We start from the raw sequence: 18246 nt of genomic DNA, 5'->3' as shown, positions 1-18246 counted from the left end.
TGATTTAGTTTACCTAAAAATGGGTTAAAAATAATACAAGCCCTAAATCTCTTCCAACTAGCTATCACTTAACCTCAAAGGGATATTTGGTGGAATCCTTCCTAGGATTTTGCCCTTGTTCTTTAACTAAATGCATTGCTTTGGAGTACCAGACTTTGTCCAGGATAAGAGAAGGTCAGAGAAGTCTTCTCCCAGGAGGTAACATTGGGTTGAAATTCCTTGTGCTTGTAGCATTAATAAGACAAATGATATGATAGTGGAAAGAGCTTTCCTAGCAGAGGAAACAGAATATATAAAACCCTGAGGTGATGGAAAGAAGCCCTTTTGTGCGCAAAATTACTGAAAAACAGGGCCTACGAGGCTCCAGTGTAAAGAGTGGTAAAAGCCTGGAGAAGCTTGCAAGATCATTGGACTTCTCAGCATAAATTAAGGATTTTGTCTCTTAACGCTGGAAGCAATGGGAAGCCACCAAAACAGTTTAATTAGGCAAATACGCTAATGATTTGAATGTTTGTCTATAGCCCAGGTATTTCATGCTTTCCATTGATGTAACACTTTTCTTAAAAATAAAAATTACGTTTTCATACCTAAGTGCTAGGACTACCACATGACCATTTTACCAAATTCAACTCTTTTTAGTTGATATACAGGTCAGTGAAAAGTCACATTGATTCAGTAATATCCCAAACTGACGTGAGCATTACCAAAATGACCACTTGTTCCATGATGTGTGTGTCTCACCATTGATTTTTGACTTAGATTTGTGGAGAAATATTAGCTTCTCTGATGCTTTGCTGCCTCGAGCTGGAAATAATAATGTTCATTGGAACTAAATTATAAGCATTTCAAGATTCTTAAGATGGGAATATTATTTTATAGATTCATATAAGAATTCTTTTATATACTTATTAATATTTTTTAAATGTATGTACTACTATAAATTTGCGTGTCAGTGTGTGAACATAAAATCTCAGATGTTGGTTTCAGCTGTTTAAGGGTTTAATGAAAAAATAGCTTTTGTAGGAAGAAAACTATGGCTTATTATGGATTCATACATGTTTTTAGTTTTATATTTCTTAAGATCTTGTGATCTTATTTCCACTATTGACAAAACTGAGGTAATTATGTCTGTTTAGTTATTGACTTCTTGAAAGAAGTGATGATAAAGCACTAAAATGTATTGTTACCTTTTTCTGAGAGAAATAGTCACTGTTGTGATAATTATATCTTGTCAAATATGACTCCTCATAGAATATCAAAAAACATAGTAGATAAAATTCTATTGTTTTTCTCATTTGGGCCATAACATCAATAATTTTACATTTATGTTATTTGCATTTATTAAATAATGGTTTCTTTATCTTTGTTAGGTTATTACCATTGGAAAACATGTTAAAGGTTACCATTATATCATTGCAAATCTGGTAGGTGAATTAATTGATATTTATTATTTTAATAGAGATGTTTATTAATTATAAAATAGTTGTGAATGATCAGCATTTATCAGTGGTATTTTTAAAAACATATTGTGATTCTATTAATCAATTAGAAATGATATCTTTCTGAATTTGTTATGTTTTGGATTTATTTCCTATTTTACATTTTCTAATCAATCTCCTATTATAAATTATGTAAGAAATTAGAGAACGATATTTGACAAGTTTATAAATTGTCTTAAAAAGCATATTTAGTTATGGAAAAGTTTCAAAAATACATAAAGCTTAATTATTCAAATTTCCTCTTGGTTTTCATTGTCATGGTGTTTTATACATTTTTCCTTTCGTTCATTCCTTTAAAGTTTTTAGTATATATAATATTTGAAATAAATGCCCATTTGCGAGAATTTCTCAGTGAAAAATTAAAGCTGGAAATGTCAAGAATATTAATACATTATATATTATTTATTTCTGATTATCTACTTACTATGTAAGCAACACAATGAAATTGAATTCCTATAGCTGATGACTTTTTCATTGGGATTTCTGTCAGATTATGATTATACTGAATATCCAAGTGGTTAATTGTATCTCTATCTTAAATATAATCAAAGCCCTTTAGAATTATCATTAGACATTTTTTTTTTCAAAATAGTTTTTAGATCAGCAGTAAAATGATCTTATGCCTTTATCACTGCAAAGGTTTATGTTCTTTAAAGAGGTATGATCTTCCTTGATGAGAATACCACCTTCCCCAACCTCTGAAAAATAGTGGGAAAAGGAGGGAAAAAATAAGAGCTTATTCTAAATAGCATAATAGGGCTTGGGAAAGTTTTCATATATACATAAGTGTAGATTTATTTCATGGTTTCTGGAATATCAGATTATTGTACCAGAAGACATTATTGTTGGTAATCATGGAGAAAAAACAAACAAACAAACAAACACCTCACAACTGATAAATACTGTTTTCACTAAAAGGTGGCCACAGTGATTTAAAATATTAAATCTCAAACTTACATGCTACTGCTAGAAGTTGGTTGTTCAGGTAAAAATTCTGTTTGCCCGTGAAATGGCTAACTACAATAAAATTCATCAGAACTTACCCATTAATGTGTTATTACAGATCCTAAGTGACTTCCCACCTGAGCAGCGAGGGTTAAAATAGATACAACTCTGTATTCACTCTTTTCAGAACTACATTCTGTGCAGGGAACAGCCTGGACAGTTAGTCCCCTGTGTGAATTGTGCCATTTGATGAACAACACAGAGCCACATTGAAAGCCGTGATCTTTAAAAATGTCCAGATGGAGAAGATTATATTGGAACATTGAGAAATAATGACAGAAGGTGGCTCATCAATTTGAGAGTTGATATCTGATTCTATGAAAAAGGAAAGAAATGTACGAATGACCAAAGTAAAAAGATTAAAAAAAAAAAATCAAAAAACAAGTTCATGCTGCTGTCATGCTTCTAGGGAGAAAAGTGCCTAATCTTTATCTGAATTCAAATTGTGTTCCTCCTTTTCTGAATACTTGGTGTCTTCACCATATGGAACTTCTAATGAATCAGTAAATTCAAAGAATCTGAGAAAAGCTGTGGTTTCTGAGAACTAGAAGGCATTTGAAAATTCCACTGACATTTCAAATTGAAGAATGCCATTCAGAGTGGAAGCGCTTTGGTCTTCCAAAATCTTGATTGGAAATGTCCCCTTTTTCCTCTCTAGTGTGTGTTGAGAGTTAACGGTGGTGGTTATAAAAGATAGTAAAGCCCTTTAGATACCACTGTTGATTAATTTCCTCAGGAATTGGTAAATGCTTGATTAAGCTCCCAAACACAGGTTGTGATTAAGTTCTTGATACAGCACTTAAGAGGATGATTTGTGCATAATGTGACCAAGAAGTGGGCATAAAGGGATCTAGTTTTCATTTCCTCAATCCATAGATGTGGACAAAACGTGCTGCAACCAACCCATCCCTCCCAGACTATCTGCCTTACAGTGAAGCACATTCATCAGGGAGCCTCCCCCATGCACATAGAAATTCCAATAAAGTTTTTTTAGTGTCTTACTCTTAAATAGCCGAATAGAATTAGGCATTTGTGAAAAGTCTGGGCCATGAAGGATATAATATAAAACAAACAAATAAACGAATGAATGAATGAATGAATAAATAAATAAATAAATAAATACATACATAAATGTAAAATAAACAAAAACAGGGCAGGCAGATAACACAAGACAAATGTTTAAAGTTATAATGGATATCTGCAGAGAAATAAAATATATTTTATCCAAAAAGAAGAGAAAGAGTGCATTATGAAAAAGAAAAAAAGAAAAAAAAAACCCTCAGAGAATAAGAAAGAGCTATGGGAAGCTAACTTTTTTTTTCCTAAAGTAACAAGTAAAATTATGTGACTTTGAAGATAAGCTTAAGAAAAGTCTTTACGATTATGTAACAAAATGACAATACCGTATGAAATGCAGGGGAACCTGTAAAGGGACTTAGACATTTACTCTAAAAGTTGCAATGTGGTAATAATAGGCATTCTGGAAAGACACAGTAGTGAAAACGGGGTAAGAAATTGTCAAAGAACATTCAGAAACATTCCCAGTACTGGATGACACAAATGTGCCCCTTGAGTACAGAAAGCAATGAAAGAAAAGAGACTTCCTTTCATATTTCAAAGAAGATGTCATCATGACATTTCAGGGAAAGATAGATCTTAAAGATTTTGGACAGGTGGGAGGTGGAGGCAGAGAGAGGTACAAGGAGGTCAAATTTTTGTATTTATTACAAAAAATAATTAGGAATAATGACATTGTATTTTTCAATAGAAACAATAGAAGTCAGAGGAACAATGTCCTCAGATTATGAAAGTTTGAACTTAAAATTCTGTACTTAGCCAAAATACTAATCAAGTGTCAGAGCAAAATAAAGATATTTTGAGACATTCAGTGTCTCAAAAAACTTACCTCCAGTGTGTCTCAGGAAGCTATTGAGGGCTCTGAAAGAAGGGAATAAAACATGAAAGAATAGTAATCAAGGCAGCCAGATTCGGAACTAGTCAGAAACATGGTGAAGGGACACTCCAGGGTATTGTTGCAGAGAAGACGGAAAGAGGAGCCAGTTCAGATCACAGCGTTTAAGAAGTTCTCCTGTAAATTAAATATTCAGAAAAAAAAAAAAAAAAAGAGAAGCAGATTACTTGATATGTTTGAAGATGTTATTTAGAAAAGGAAAGATTTACTCGTATAAACGTGAAAAGTTCCCATGGAGCAACTGGAAAAAACTAAAGATAGGTATATAGAAAACTATAGTAAGTAGTGAAAACTGTAGTAGTGAAAAACGGAAGCAATTATTAATGTGAGAATGAAATACCTTTCATGAAGGAAAATGCAGCCTCAGCACATTATCTGGCTTTGCTCTGAATAACAGAATTGCAAATATGAAAAGCATGAACGTGAAATGGATGAGGAGGTAAAAGTGAATGAATTGCATACTCATCTGACATAAGCAAAAACTCAATAAAAGATATCTAAAATGGATAAATTAAGAAAGCATATGTGGGGACGCCTGGGTGGCTCAGTTGGTCAAGCCTCCGACTTCGGCTCAGGTCACGATCTCATGGTTTGTGGGCTCGAGCCCTGAGTCGGGCTCTGTGCTGACAGCTCAGAGCCTGGAGCCTGCTTCAGATTTGGTCTCCCTCTCTTCCTGCCCCTCTTCGTGCTCTGTCTCTATCTCTCTCTCTCATAAAAAAAAAAAAAAAATTATAATTAAAGAAAAAAAAAAGAGAGCATACGTGTCATGCAGAAATATGGAGATAAATATATGAAAAAAATTATGGAAATTGATTGTTTTGAAGAACCTTAATTGAAACAGGGTTGGGCAGAGCAGAGAATCTGCAGCTTTTGTTATATATTTTTTTGCACTGTTTGCATTATTTTGATAAAAAGAAAAAACAAAATTATGAACCAATAACAAAGTAATTATCCTTCTTTACACAAATATATTAAAATATACTTTCTTAATATCAATAACAAAGACAAGATTCTCCTATATTTTGGATTCAGGGATAATTTCCATCCTTATGCACAATAATAAGGAGTAAATGTATGAGGTGAAAAAGTTAATTGTGATTTAAAATTGTGATTTCATCTTGTAATTTCATCTTTGAGAGAATACTCTCAAATCGAGATAGAATTTATGACAGCACAAAATTTGAAATCAATGGAAGTACCACATAATAATAGTTTTAGTAATGACTGAATTCATTCTAATAATGCAAGAGATTGATTTTTAAAATTTAATACATTTTATAAAAAATTAAGTTACATACTTAATATGAAATTGTTTGACTGTTCTCAAATAATGACTGGTCATTTAGTACCCTCCATGCTTATTTTAAAGGTGTCTTATCACCTGAAAGAATGACCAATTTTAATAGGAATAACTTGCTCACAATGGTGTAGCTCCCAGAGAACTAGCTTTATGTTATTAAGTATCTGTAACCATGTGGTAGTGCTCTGTTGTAGAATCAATAAATAAAACCCGTCCTTATCCATGGAAGATTTCTCAATAAAATGGAGAACTTTTATGTGAGTACAGCCAATAAACATTCATTGATTAAGGACCTACTGTGATTACAAGATGATAGTAGGTATTGGTGCCGAGTACTGACTGATAGATGCATGAATCATTTCCTATGAGCTTTTGATCTTGTGTGCTCTTTGACATTTGTAAAACTTCAATGTATAGGTTATTTTGTAAATGTTCTCTTTGATTCCTAATGGAGAGCCTGACATGTGTTCTGTGTCTAGGGCTTTACTGATGGAGACCTATTAAAAATTCAGTTTGGAGGTGCAAACGTCTCTGGATTTCAGATAGTGGACTATGATGATTCCCTGGTATCTAAATTTATAGAAAGATGGTCAACGCTGGAAGAAAAAGAATACCCTGGAGCACACACGACTACAATTAAGGTATGTATCTACCTACCGATATGTACATCTACCTCTGTGTCTATGTATTTATACATCTGTATCTGTATCTGTGTCTGTATCTGTATCTGTATCTGTATCTGTATCTGTATCTGTATCTGTATCTGTATCTGTCTATATCTAACTGCTAGCAAGTAGCCTGTTCTCTGCAACACTCTAGGAAGATAAAAATCTGTTTGTTCTAGTACTTATAAAAAATGCAATGCTTCATGCAACCAAACAGAGAATCTTTGAATTCTAAATGCAGTGCACTGTTCTGTTGGGAGCACTACCCAGATTCATCTTTTATTCTCCCCATGGAGACTTTACTTGTTTATTCAGTGTATTTTATTATGTGTCCACCTGCATACATATATTTACCTCCAAATATTAAATGTCTCTGCTGTTGATAGGAAGGTTTGTTAGTTGTTGTTGTTGTTGTTGTTTTCTTTTTTGGTCACCTTATTGACAGCAGAGACAAGAATGGATCAAAGAAACAGTAAGTGGAATGAGATGATCACATTCTTTATGCAACTAGATTTTTGAAAATTAAGAGCTTCAGAACGTAATGCAAAGTAGTTCAAAGGCATAATGATTTTGTTTGCTTGTTTGTATATTATTAATCAGATTGTGTATCAACCAGTCAGGGACAGTATTATTTCATTTGCTCTCACAGTTATGTTTATACATCAGAGAGAGGTTTTCTTGTTTTCTGCACATAATGGAAAAAAAAAAAAAACCAGATGTGGATGTTTGGCTTTAAATTTGGGTCTGGCTGTGAGACTGGTCCTAGGTAAGGATTGAAGTTCTCTACTTTGGGGTATATAAATGGATCCTGTTAATTTTAAGTTAAATTCCAGACAGCATCTCATAGAATGTTAAAGAATAACCCAGAGTTCATTTTTTTTTTCTCAAAACTGTGCGGCTTCTTATTTAGTGACTTTGACTCATACTCCACATTCACACTGCTTATAACAATATTGTGGGCTTGTGGGAGTGCCATCATGTAGCAAGGCTGATGAGAAGGAAAATGGACACCTAGTCATTTTGTTGATGTCAGAGTACATCTACACCTGTGCTCAGTAACAGTCTGACTGCTGACCCTTGTTCTGTGGAATTGCAGGTTTCTACCCATCCCAAGATGGTGCCTTTTTAGCTGTCAGATGAACATTGCATGTGGCATTCATCCCCAAATAGAACTAACATGCTCCTTTTGAATACTCTGGTAGTCATCATGTTCCTCCACTGCTGCCTATCGTGAGGAGGATGAGAGCAAAATGAGATGATTATTGTCCCAAGGAACTTGTATCATTGTGGAAGTTCATGGGTCATGCATCAAAATACAAGGCAAACTTGGGGTATGAGACATCTTTGGCAATGCATTCTATTAACAATTTTGCCAGATTCTAGCTCCAGATTTTGCTCTGTTGGAAGCTTGCTCCCTTCCTGCTGTAGCATTTCCCCCTGTAGTGCCTTTCCTTCAGCTGCTTCTGCCAAGTTTCAGAGAGATCGTGATGGCCCTTTGGTGTGCAAACAGCATACATAGGGTTATAAGTTTAAAAAAATGTAGGTTCTGATTCAGTGTTTGACCCCAGTTAAAGATTCAACACCATTTACAAAGACAGCACAGCTTTGGAAACAAAGGCTTCCATAGGAGACACATTTTTTACAGCCTTTGAAGCTTGATAAAAATTAGTCTGTGCAACCAAATGGCTTTGGGTAGGAGTTCATCTCAACACAGACATATTGCTCATTTACTAAAGCACCAGGGACTGTATTAAAGAAAAAAAAAAGCTCTTTGATAATCTGTAATCTAATGGAGGAGACTAACATGTCAATAAGCAAATAGGATAAGGGATGGTGGATATAAAATATGCCATTTCCCTGCATACGATTAGGGCAATATGGGGGAAGGGATGTGAAGGAGGGCTCTCCGAAGATGGGGCATCTGAGCAGGGGTGTGCCTGGAGAAAAGGGTGCGCCTGTATGAAGGAGCCTGCACACAGACTCAGAAGTGACACAAGGGCATGTCTGAGTCAGGAAACTGTACTTGTTTGTTTCTTTGTTTGTTTGTTTTTCCATTGTAGGAATTTAAAATATTTGGATTGGGTGGGAGAGGGACATATTGTGGGAGTTGTCAAGAGATAAGCCTCTTCAACTGTCAACAGACGTAAAAGGTAGGGATTAGAAAACAGGGCTTTCAAGATTTTTTCTGCTTCCATGGACAGAAGAAAGGAAGAAAGGCCATATAGGGCATGATATAGCATTTTCTAACATAAACAAGTAGCATATTTTCAAATATATGATCTCTTTAAGGAAGGAGAGTAAAAATATTTCCCAATGAGATTATTTATTTTTATGTTGTCTTTGGGTCATTGTACCAGGTACATTGCCTGATTATTTAAATCACATTTTATTATTACTACAATAAAAATTTACATTGTAGGCATAAAAATCTGCAAAAATGCAATTCATTACATAAAATTCTCACTATGGCTAGGCTTTGGAAATAATATAAATTATTGCAAATTATAAGAGTATTAAGTAAATCATTGTTTTAAAGTCTTAGTCTTCTCCAAAAGTTAATGAAGCTTCCATAGTTTCTTCATTAAAACCATTCTTATTTGATGAATAAAAGTAAAATATAAATGTTTCAATATCAACACATGTCAATAACTATGAAATATAAATTACAAATGTTAAATTTCTTCATTCTTATATTCTGTGCAAAAAATAACTCTAGAGTCATGGCACTGAGATTTTAAATCTGGCTCACCAATCCACTAATTTCAGGCAACATTCATTCATTTATCAATTCATTTATCCACTCAATACTTATTTATTGAGTTTTTACTCTGCAGACTGGCACTGTTCTAGGTGTCAGAAATGACAAAGTTCTAGTCTTCGGGGATTTATAGTCTTCAGACTAGAAACCAGCAATTGCCTTTTAGCAAGGATGGAAATTGTCTTAATGACATCCCAAAGTCAATATATTCTAAACTAAACTTTTGATTTCCCACTGCTGCTCCCTGTTCAGCACCTGCAAACTTCCTTCAACAATCTTTCTACCTCATGTGATGACAACTCCATGTTTTCAGTTGTTACTTGACCAAGAACTTGGAAATGGCCTTGACTCCTCTCTTTTCCCTGCAGTCCACATCCAAGCGTTCAGGAAATCCTATAGGCTCTGCTGTACTTCTTAACCCCTCTTCTGCAACCACCCTAAATCAATCACCATCGTCTCTCTGCGAGGATTATTGCAATGGTCTCCTAGACTGGTTTCCCTGATTTCACATTTGCCCTTATCTTTCATGTTTGTGGTCCTTTTAAAACATAAATTAACATCATGTCACTGTGCTGCTTTAAGCCCTCCAATAGCCCTCTGTTTCACATGGGGTAAAAGCCAAAGTTATCTCTTTGAGGCCCTAAATACTCTGTCTCCCAGTCACAAGTGACTCATCTCTTGGCATGCTCCCCCTTGCTCATGCAGCTTCAGCTACATTAGCCTTTTTGGTGTTTCTTAAGCATGGAAGGCACTTAGGGTCTTTGTGCTGGCTATTTCCTCTTCTGGACTGTTCTCCCCTAAATATCTGCATGGCTAAGCCTACGTCACTCTTCAGATCTTTGTTCAAATGCTATCTTCTCAAGGAAGGAAGTGGCAGGCTTTCTCTTTAAAATTGCAATCTTGGGGCACCTGGGTGGCTCAGTCAGTTAAGCATCATTCTCTTAATTTCAGCTCAGGTCATGATCTCACAGTCATAAGATAGAGCACCACATCAGGCTCCCTGTTGAGCATGGAAACTGCTTGGGATTCTGTCTCTCTGCCCCTCCCCTGCTCATCTCCCTCTCTCTCTCAAAAATAAATAAATAAACAAACATTTACGAAATAAATAAGTAAAATTGCAGTCTCTCCATCCATCAGGGTACGTCCATTGCTAGCTTTCCCTGCTCTAGTTTTTGTCATGATTACCTTCTAGTATACTGCTTTCATAATTAATATATTCATTACATTGTTCATTGTCTGTCTACTCCAACTTAAAAGTAAGTGCCACGGGGGCAGGGATTTCTTTGTTGTTCGTTTACTGATATATTCCAAGCTCCTAGAATGAGGCCTGGCACATAGCTATTTAATAAAGGCTTTAGAGGAAATCAAAGATACTGTAGTAGTACCCATAATAAGCTGGTCTCCTCCAAGGTCTGAAGTAAGAAAAGGCTTTTTTGAGGAAGGAGTAGTGAATTCAAAACTTGAAAGGATGGTAAGGATTAAGAGAGAAAGGACAGTGGCTCCCCAGAGAGAAATAGGATATGTAAGGTTCCAGGGCACAGAAAATGTAAATATTTCCATAAGGCCAGAGTTTGGACAGAGGTGTTTTGAGGGAATTCAGACAAATACTTCTTTAGAAATATGTGTTAGCCAGGGGTGCCTGGTGCCTGAGTAGCTCAGTCAGTTGAGCGTCCTACTTCGGCTCATGTCATTATCTCACGGTTCGTGGGTTCAAGACCTGTATTAGGGTCTGTGTTGCAGTGCAGAGCCTTCTTGGAATTCTCTCTCTCTCTCTCTCTCTCTCTCTCTCTCTCTCTGTCTTTCTCTCCCTCTCTCTGCCCCTCCCCGACTCATACTTTCTCTTTTTCTCAAAATAAATAAATAAACTTAAAAAATAAAAGAGAAATATGTATGATCTAGATTTTGTGTGCCCTGTAGGTTTACGAAGGAATTTTTTATCCTATTCAGAGAGCAATAGGGAACAACCAGAGGAGAATGAATATCATGTTTTGATACAAGAAGATTACTGACTACACTACCTGGGTGACAACAAGTTGTAGCCTGTGTATGTGATGGTCCGGTAAGCTTTTAGGAAGATATCACAAACAATCCAGGGAATTCTGAAATGTGGTCGTAGCATAAAGATGGAGGGAAATCAATGGACTTGTTACAAAAGGCAATTCTTTCAGAACTTCTTATTTGCAAAATAAATGATTATTGCAAGACTCATGATGATTCTTCTATTATATAGGAATATAAATTCAGCTGAGAGATATTTGTGGGTTAAAAACAAGACTCTGAAAGGCAGTGTGTATCTTTTGTATCTTACTGGCCCCAAATCTCATACACTAGTTTGCACACAGTAGACACATAGATATTTATTGAAATGAAGACTAATGAAATGAAAAATATAAACTCTGAAAATAACAAATCACTAAGAAAGGAAAAAAAGTAGTTATCATTGTTATGAAATCTGGTTAAAATTTCTGCTCTGGCATTTGTTATGTCCCTTATTCAGCCCTGGCAGAAAAGTAGTGTTACTTTATTGGTGAAATGTAGAATGACTGTAGTCATCAGACATGAAGCTTCTCGATTTAAATGGGACAATTCAAGTGAGCATTTTGCTTTCCATAAAAAACGTTCCAGAAGAGGCAGATAATGAAGATGATTTGCCACTATCTCAAAAATAATTTATAAATACTTCTATTTTTAGATAGGTTTTCAGTATTTTCAGTGTCTTCAACAACTTGCCAGATTACAACTACCCATTCTATCCTGTCACATCGACAATTTGAACCTTAGTTCAATTTTTGTGTCCGTAATGTTCTGCTGATGTTAAGGAATTCAACAGTAATACGTGACTGACATTTTTGTGGCACTTTAAATAATGACTTTCCCACCAGAATCTCATTTTACTCAGGAAACGACTGAAAGCACAGACCCAAACTTTTTTAATTGCTGTCCTAAGAGAGTTATTAGGCCTGTCTGAAAATAGCATCATCTTTTTCAGTTTTGTAATTAGCACCGTGCATTATATAGTACCCTGGTGACTTAATAGAATTAATTCTGCTTCTTGAACATTTTAACTGACCAAAACCACTGCTAACACGTCGGTGTCCCCTACTCCTACTATTATTTTGCCACACAACATCCTAGAGGTTTGACATGTTTAGTTCCTTATATTGTAGGTTTAATTGATTGATTTTTTTGGTCTTTTTATTTTAGTTTAGTTATTTATTTTTTAATATAATTTATTGTCAAGTTAGCTAACATACAGTGTATACACTGTGCTCTTGGTTTTGGGGTGGATTCCCGTGACTCATCGCTTACATAACAACACGCAGTGCTCATCCCAGCAAGTGCCTCCTCAATGCCCATCACCCATTTTCCCCTCTCCACCGTCCTCCCATGGACCCTCAGTTTGTTCTCTGTATTTAGGAGTCTCTTATGGTTTGCCTCCCTCTCTGTTTGAAACTATTTTTTCCCCTTCTCTTCCCCCATGGTATTCTGTTAATGTTTACAGCAGTGCTTTCAACAATAGCCAAATTATGGAAAGAGCCTAAATGTCCATCAACTGATGAATGGATAAAGAAGATGGGATACACACACACACACACGCACACACACACACACACACAATGGAATGTATGCAATTGGCAAAGAGAAAGAATGAAATCATGCCATTTGCAGCAATCTGGATGAAACTGGAAGGTATTATGCTGAGTGAAATAAGTCAGTCAGAGGACAGATATTTTATGTTTTCACTCATATGTAGATCTTGAGAAACTTAACAGAAGACCATGGGGAAAGGGAAGAGGGGAAATATAGTTACAATTAGAGAGGGAGGGAGGCAAACACAAGAGACTCTTAAATACAGAGAACAAACTGAGGGTGGATGTGGGGGTGAGGGAGAGGGGAAAATGGGTGATGGACATTGAGGAGGGCACTTGGGATGAGTAGTGGATGTTGTATGTAAGCCAATTTGACAATAAATTATATTTTAAAAAAGTTTCTCAAGTTCCATATATGAGCGAAAACATATGATATCTGTCTTTCTCTGACTGACTTATTTCACTTACCATAATACCCTCCAGTTCCATCCACGTTGTTGCAAGTGGCAGGATTTCATTCTTTCTCATTGCCAAGTAGTATTCCATTGTGTGTGTGTGTATATATATATATATATCTCTCACATCTTCTTTATCCATTCATCAGATGATGGACATTTGGGCTCTTTCCATAATTTGGCTATTGTTGAAAGCACTGCTATAAACATTGGGGTACATGTGCCCCTATGAATCAGCACTCCTATATCCTTTGGATAAATTCCTAGTAGTGCTATTGCTGGGTCGTAGGGTAGTTCTATTTTTAATTTTTTAAGGAACCTCCACACTTTTCCAGAGGGGCTGCACCAGTTTGCATTTCCACCAACAGTGCAAGAGGGTTCCCATTTCTCCACATCCTCGCCAGGATCTGTCATTTCCTGAGTTCTTAATTTTAGCCACTCTGACCAGTATGAGGTGGTATCTCAGTGTGGTTTTGATTTGTATTTCCCTGATGAGGAGTGATGATGAGCATCTTTTCATGTTAGCCATGTTCAGTTAGCCATTTGAGTTGTCTTCTTTGGAGAAGTATCTATTCATGTCTTCTGCCCATTTCTTCACTGGATTATTTGTTTTTCAGGTGTTGAGTGTGGTAAGTTCTTTATAGATTTTGGATACTAACCCTTTATCTGATATGTCATTTGCAAATATCTTCTCACATTCTGTCATTTACCTTTTAGTTCTGTTGATTGTTTCCTTTGCAGTGCAGAAGCTTTTTATCTTGATGAGGTCCCAATAGTTCATTTTTGCTTTTATTTCCCCTGCTTTCAGAGATGTGTCAAGCAAGAAATTGCTGCGGCTGAGGTCAAAGAGGTTGTTGACTGTTTTCTCCCCAAGGTTTTGATGGTTTCCTTTCTCACATTTAGGTCTTTCACCCATTTTGAGTTTATTTTTGGGTGTTGTGTAAGAAAGTTGTCCAGTTTTATTCTTCTGCATGTTGCTATCCAGAGACTGTTTTTGTTTGTTTGTTTGTTTTTGTTTTTGCTGTTTTGTTTTTTTCCATAGAATGCTTTCCTGCTTTGTGAAAGATTAGTTGGCCATACATGTCTGGGTCCAATTCTGTGTTCTCTATTCTATTCCATTGGTCTCTGTGTCTGTTTTTTGCCAATACTATACTATCTTGATCATTACAGCTTTGTAGTAGAGGCTAAAGTCTGGGATTGTGCTGCGTCCCACTTTGGTTTCCTTATTCAACATTACTTTGGCTATTTAGGGTCTTTTGTGGTTCCATACAAATTTTAGGATTGTTTGTTCTAGCTTTGAGAAGAATGCCGTTGCAATTTTGATTGAGATTGCATTGAATGTGTAGATTGCTTTGGGTAGTATTGACATTTTAACAATATCTCTTCTTCCAATCCATGAGCATGGAATGTTTTTCAATTTCTTTGTGTCTTCTCCAATTTCTCTCATAAGTTTTCTATACTTTTCAGCATACAGTTCTTTCACATCTTTGGTTAGGTTTATTCCTAAGTATTTTATAGTTCCCGGTGCAATTGTAAATAGGATCGATTTCTTGATTTTTCTTTCTGTTGCTTCATTATTGGTATATAGAAATGCAACCCATTTCTGTATATTGATTTTATGTCCTGTGACTTTGCTGAATTCATGTGCTATTTCTAGCAGCTTTTTGGTGGTCTTTTGGGTTTTCCATGTAGATTATCATGTCATCTATGAAAAGCAAAAGTTTGACTTCTTTGCCAATTTGGATGCCTTTTATTTCATTTTGTTGTCTGATTGCTGAGGCTAGGACTTCCCCAAAGCCAGAAGAAGAGAATTAATAAAGATTAGGGCAGAAATAAACAATATAGAATCCAAAAAAAAAAAAAAACAGTTGAACAGAGCAATAAATCTTAAAGCTGTTTTTTCTGAAAAAATAAACAAAATTGATAACCCCCTAGCCAGACTTCTCAAAAAGAAAAGAGAGAGAACCCAAATAGATAAAATCATAAGTGAAAGAGGAGAGATCACAACCCACACAACAGAAATACAAACAATTATTAGAGAATACTATGAAAAATTATATGCCAACAAACTGGACAACCTGGAAGAAATGGACAAATTCCTAGACACCCACACACTACCAAAACTCAAACAGAAAGAAATAGAAAATTTGAACAGACCCATAACCAGCAAAGAAATTGAGTCAGTTATCAAAAATCTCCCAACAAATAAGAGTCCTGGGCCAGATGGCCTCCCAGGGGAATTCTACCAGACATTTAAAGCAGAGTTAATACCAATCTTTCTCAAGCTGTTCCAAAAAATATAAATGGAAGGAAAGCTTCCGGACTCATTCTATGAAGCCAGTATTACCTTGATTCCCAAACCAGTCAGAGACCCCACTAAAAAGGAGAACTACAGGCCAATACCACTGATGAACATGGATGCAAAAATTCTCAACAAGATACTAGCAAGTTGAATTCAACAGTATATTAAAAGAATTATTCACCATGATCAAGTGGGACTCATTCCTGGGCTGCAGGGCTGGTTCAGTATTTGCAAATCAATCAGTGTGATACATCACATTAATAGAAGAAGGGATAAGAACCATATGATCCTGTCAATAGATGCAGAAAAAGGATTTGACAAAATAGAGCATCTTTTTTAATAAAAACCCTCAATAAATTTGGGATAGAAGGACATACCTTAACATCATAAAAGCCATATATGAAAAGCCTACAGTTAATATCATCCTCAATGGAGAAAAACTGAGAGCTTGCTGAGATCAGGAACACAATAGGGATGTCTACTCTCACCACTATTGATTAATTGATTTTTAAAATTTATTAATTTACTTTAATTTTTGAGAGAGACAGAGACAGTGTGAGCGGGGGAGGAGTGGAGAAAGAGAGAGAGAATCCTAAGCAGGCTCTGTACTATCAGCACAGAACCCGATTTGGATCTGGAACTCAGGAAGCCATGAGATCACGGCCTGAGGCAAAACAAGAGCCAGAGGTTTAACTGACTGAACCATCCAGGCACCACTTTATAGTCTGTGGTTTAAAAAGTGTGTGTATGGCTGAAATAAGCCCTTAAATTAAAATTTTGATATGGATATTTTATAAAAAGTGATTGAAAAATAATGCATTGCACTATTCAAATGTAAATTATGGCATTAAATCATATTACTTTGTAAATGTATATTACAGGATTAAAAAGGCACTACTACTATATAATAATAAGTCTCAATATCTGGGTTCATCTCATTTCCACATTCCTTCATCTATAAAGGGAATAAATTTAGGTGATCTCAGCTCAGATTCCTCTAATGCCATGATTATGTGAAGTGCTGATTAGGCATTCAGTAAAACATACATGAACAGTTCTAATTTTTGCTGAATCTGTGCCACCTCAAATGGTTCCTTTGTCTCTCAAAAATTGTAGTGACTTGCAAGCAGTCATCTCCGAACTCCAGAAATTGAAATAAAATCCTAAATAACCTTGGAACATATCTGTTTTCTTCTTACTGGATTATAAAAGATAAGGAACTTTCACGTTGTTAGAAGATTCCTAGAAAGTGGGGAGACTCAGGGAGGAATTTATGCAACCAACAAAGTAAGAGATCTGCCTCTTAGTCTCTTCCAACTGATGGGTGAATCAAAACCAGCTTTTTTTTCCATCTTGATGAACCTAATTAGTTTTATCTGAAAATTTGGGTTCTTAAGTGAATGCACGGTTTTAGAAGATTAAAAGTATTGGTCGTTAAGCAAGACTTTCAGTCAGAGTCAGTAGCCCAACTGGATAATTTAGGTAAAAAATATGTAGTTTTTTAAGGTATTCCTTTCACATGAAAAATCTTTCTTCATGGTGGACTAAAAATTATTTTTATTATTCAGGAAGAATAATAAGGGATGTTAATTTTGATTTCTTACCAATGGAGTTGGCTTTTTCACCCACGGAAATGTGATACAGCCAATGTGCTTACTAAAGATGTTGATTATTTTTAAATTTTGTAATTAAGATGTAACTTTTTTAGAGCAGTTTAAGGTTCACACTAAAATTGAGCAGAAAATGCTGAGAATTTCCATATACCTCTGCCCCCAGACCTGCATAGCCAACTCCAATATCAAGTTCACTCACCAGAGTGATTCATTTGTTAGAATTGATGACCCTGCTTTGATATATCATAGTTGCCCATAGTCCATAGTTTACATTATGATTCATCTTAGTGTGTACATTCTGTGGGTTGGCACAAATGTGTAATAACATGCTTCCATCATTATAGTTTCATAGTGAATATTTTCACTGCTCTGAAAATCTTCTGTGCTCTATTTATCTCTCCTCCCACTCCTGGCAAACACTGATCTTTCACTGTCTCCATAGTTTTGCCTTTTCTAGAATGTCATATAGTTGGATTCATACAGTATACTGCCTTTTTAGGTTGGCTTTTTTCACTTAGTAATGTACATCCAAGTTTCTTCCATGTCTTTTCATGGCTTGATAGCTCACTCATTTTTAGCACTGATAATATTCCATTGTCTGCATGTACCACAATTTATTCATCCAAACATTTACCGAAGGATATCCTGGTGACTTCAAATTTTGGCAATTATGAATAAAGCTACCATGAATATCTATGCGCTGGTTTTTGAGTGGAAATATGGTTTAGACTCCTTTGGGTAAATACCAAGTAGTGCAATAGCTGGATCATATGGTACGAGTATATTTAGTTTTGTAAGAGACTGGTAAACTGTCTCCCAACGTGGCTGTACCATTTTGCGTTCTCACCAGCAACAAATGAGCATTCCTGCTGCTTCACTGATGCTGAGTTTCTGTGATGATATCATGACTTTATGCAGTAAAGTTTCAAAGGGCACGTGTTCAACAAGTTTTACACAGCCTTATCACAGACAGCTCTGGAAAAGTCCAGAGTGCAATTAAATTTGAAATTAATGCAAATGAATAAACTTAAGTTTATAATATATCTCCTAATACTGTTCATTTTTTTATGGCTCTAGGTGATTCTTG

At 35.6% G+C, this 18246-nt stretch overlaps 1 protein-coding gene across 5 annotated transcripts in view; it reads left to right on the top strand.

Moving 5' to 3' along the window:
• GRIA2 (glutamate ionotropic receptor AMPA type subunit 2) overlaps positions 1-18246 on the top strand; it is a 161023-nt gene that overhangs the window by 99017 nt on the left and 43760 nt on the right. For all 5 annotated transcript variants that reach the window (XR_009259233.1, XM_058721063.1, XM_058721060.1 and 2 more), the window contains exons 5-6: positions 1371-1424; positions 6256-6417. Coding sequence is in view for 4 of the 5 variants with exons in the window: in XM_058721063.1 (XP_058577046.1) it covers positions 1371-1424; positions 6256-6417 (216 nt within the window). In the remaining variant the exon portion in view is untranslated. The remainder of the gene's footprint in view (positions 1-1370; positions 1425-6255; positions 6418-18246) is intronic.

The sequence above is a fragment of the Neofelis nebulosa genome, chromosome 3 (assembly GCF_028018385.1).
Source record: "Neofelis nebulosa isolate mNeoNeb1 chromosome 3, mNeoNeb1.pri, whole genome shotgun sequence".
Lineage (NCBI taxonomy): Eukaryota > Metazoa > Chordata > Mammalia > Carnivora > Felidae > Neofelis > Neofelis nebulosa.
This window is presented reverse-complemented; position numbering and strand designations above follow the sequence as displayed.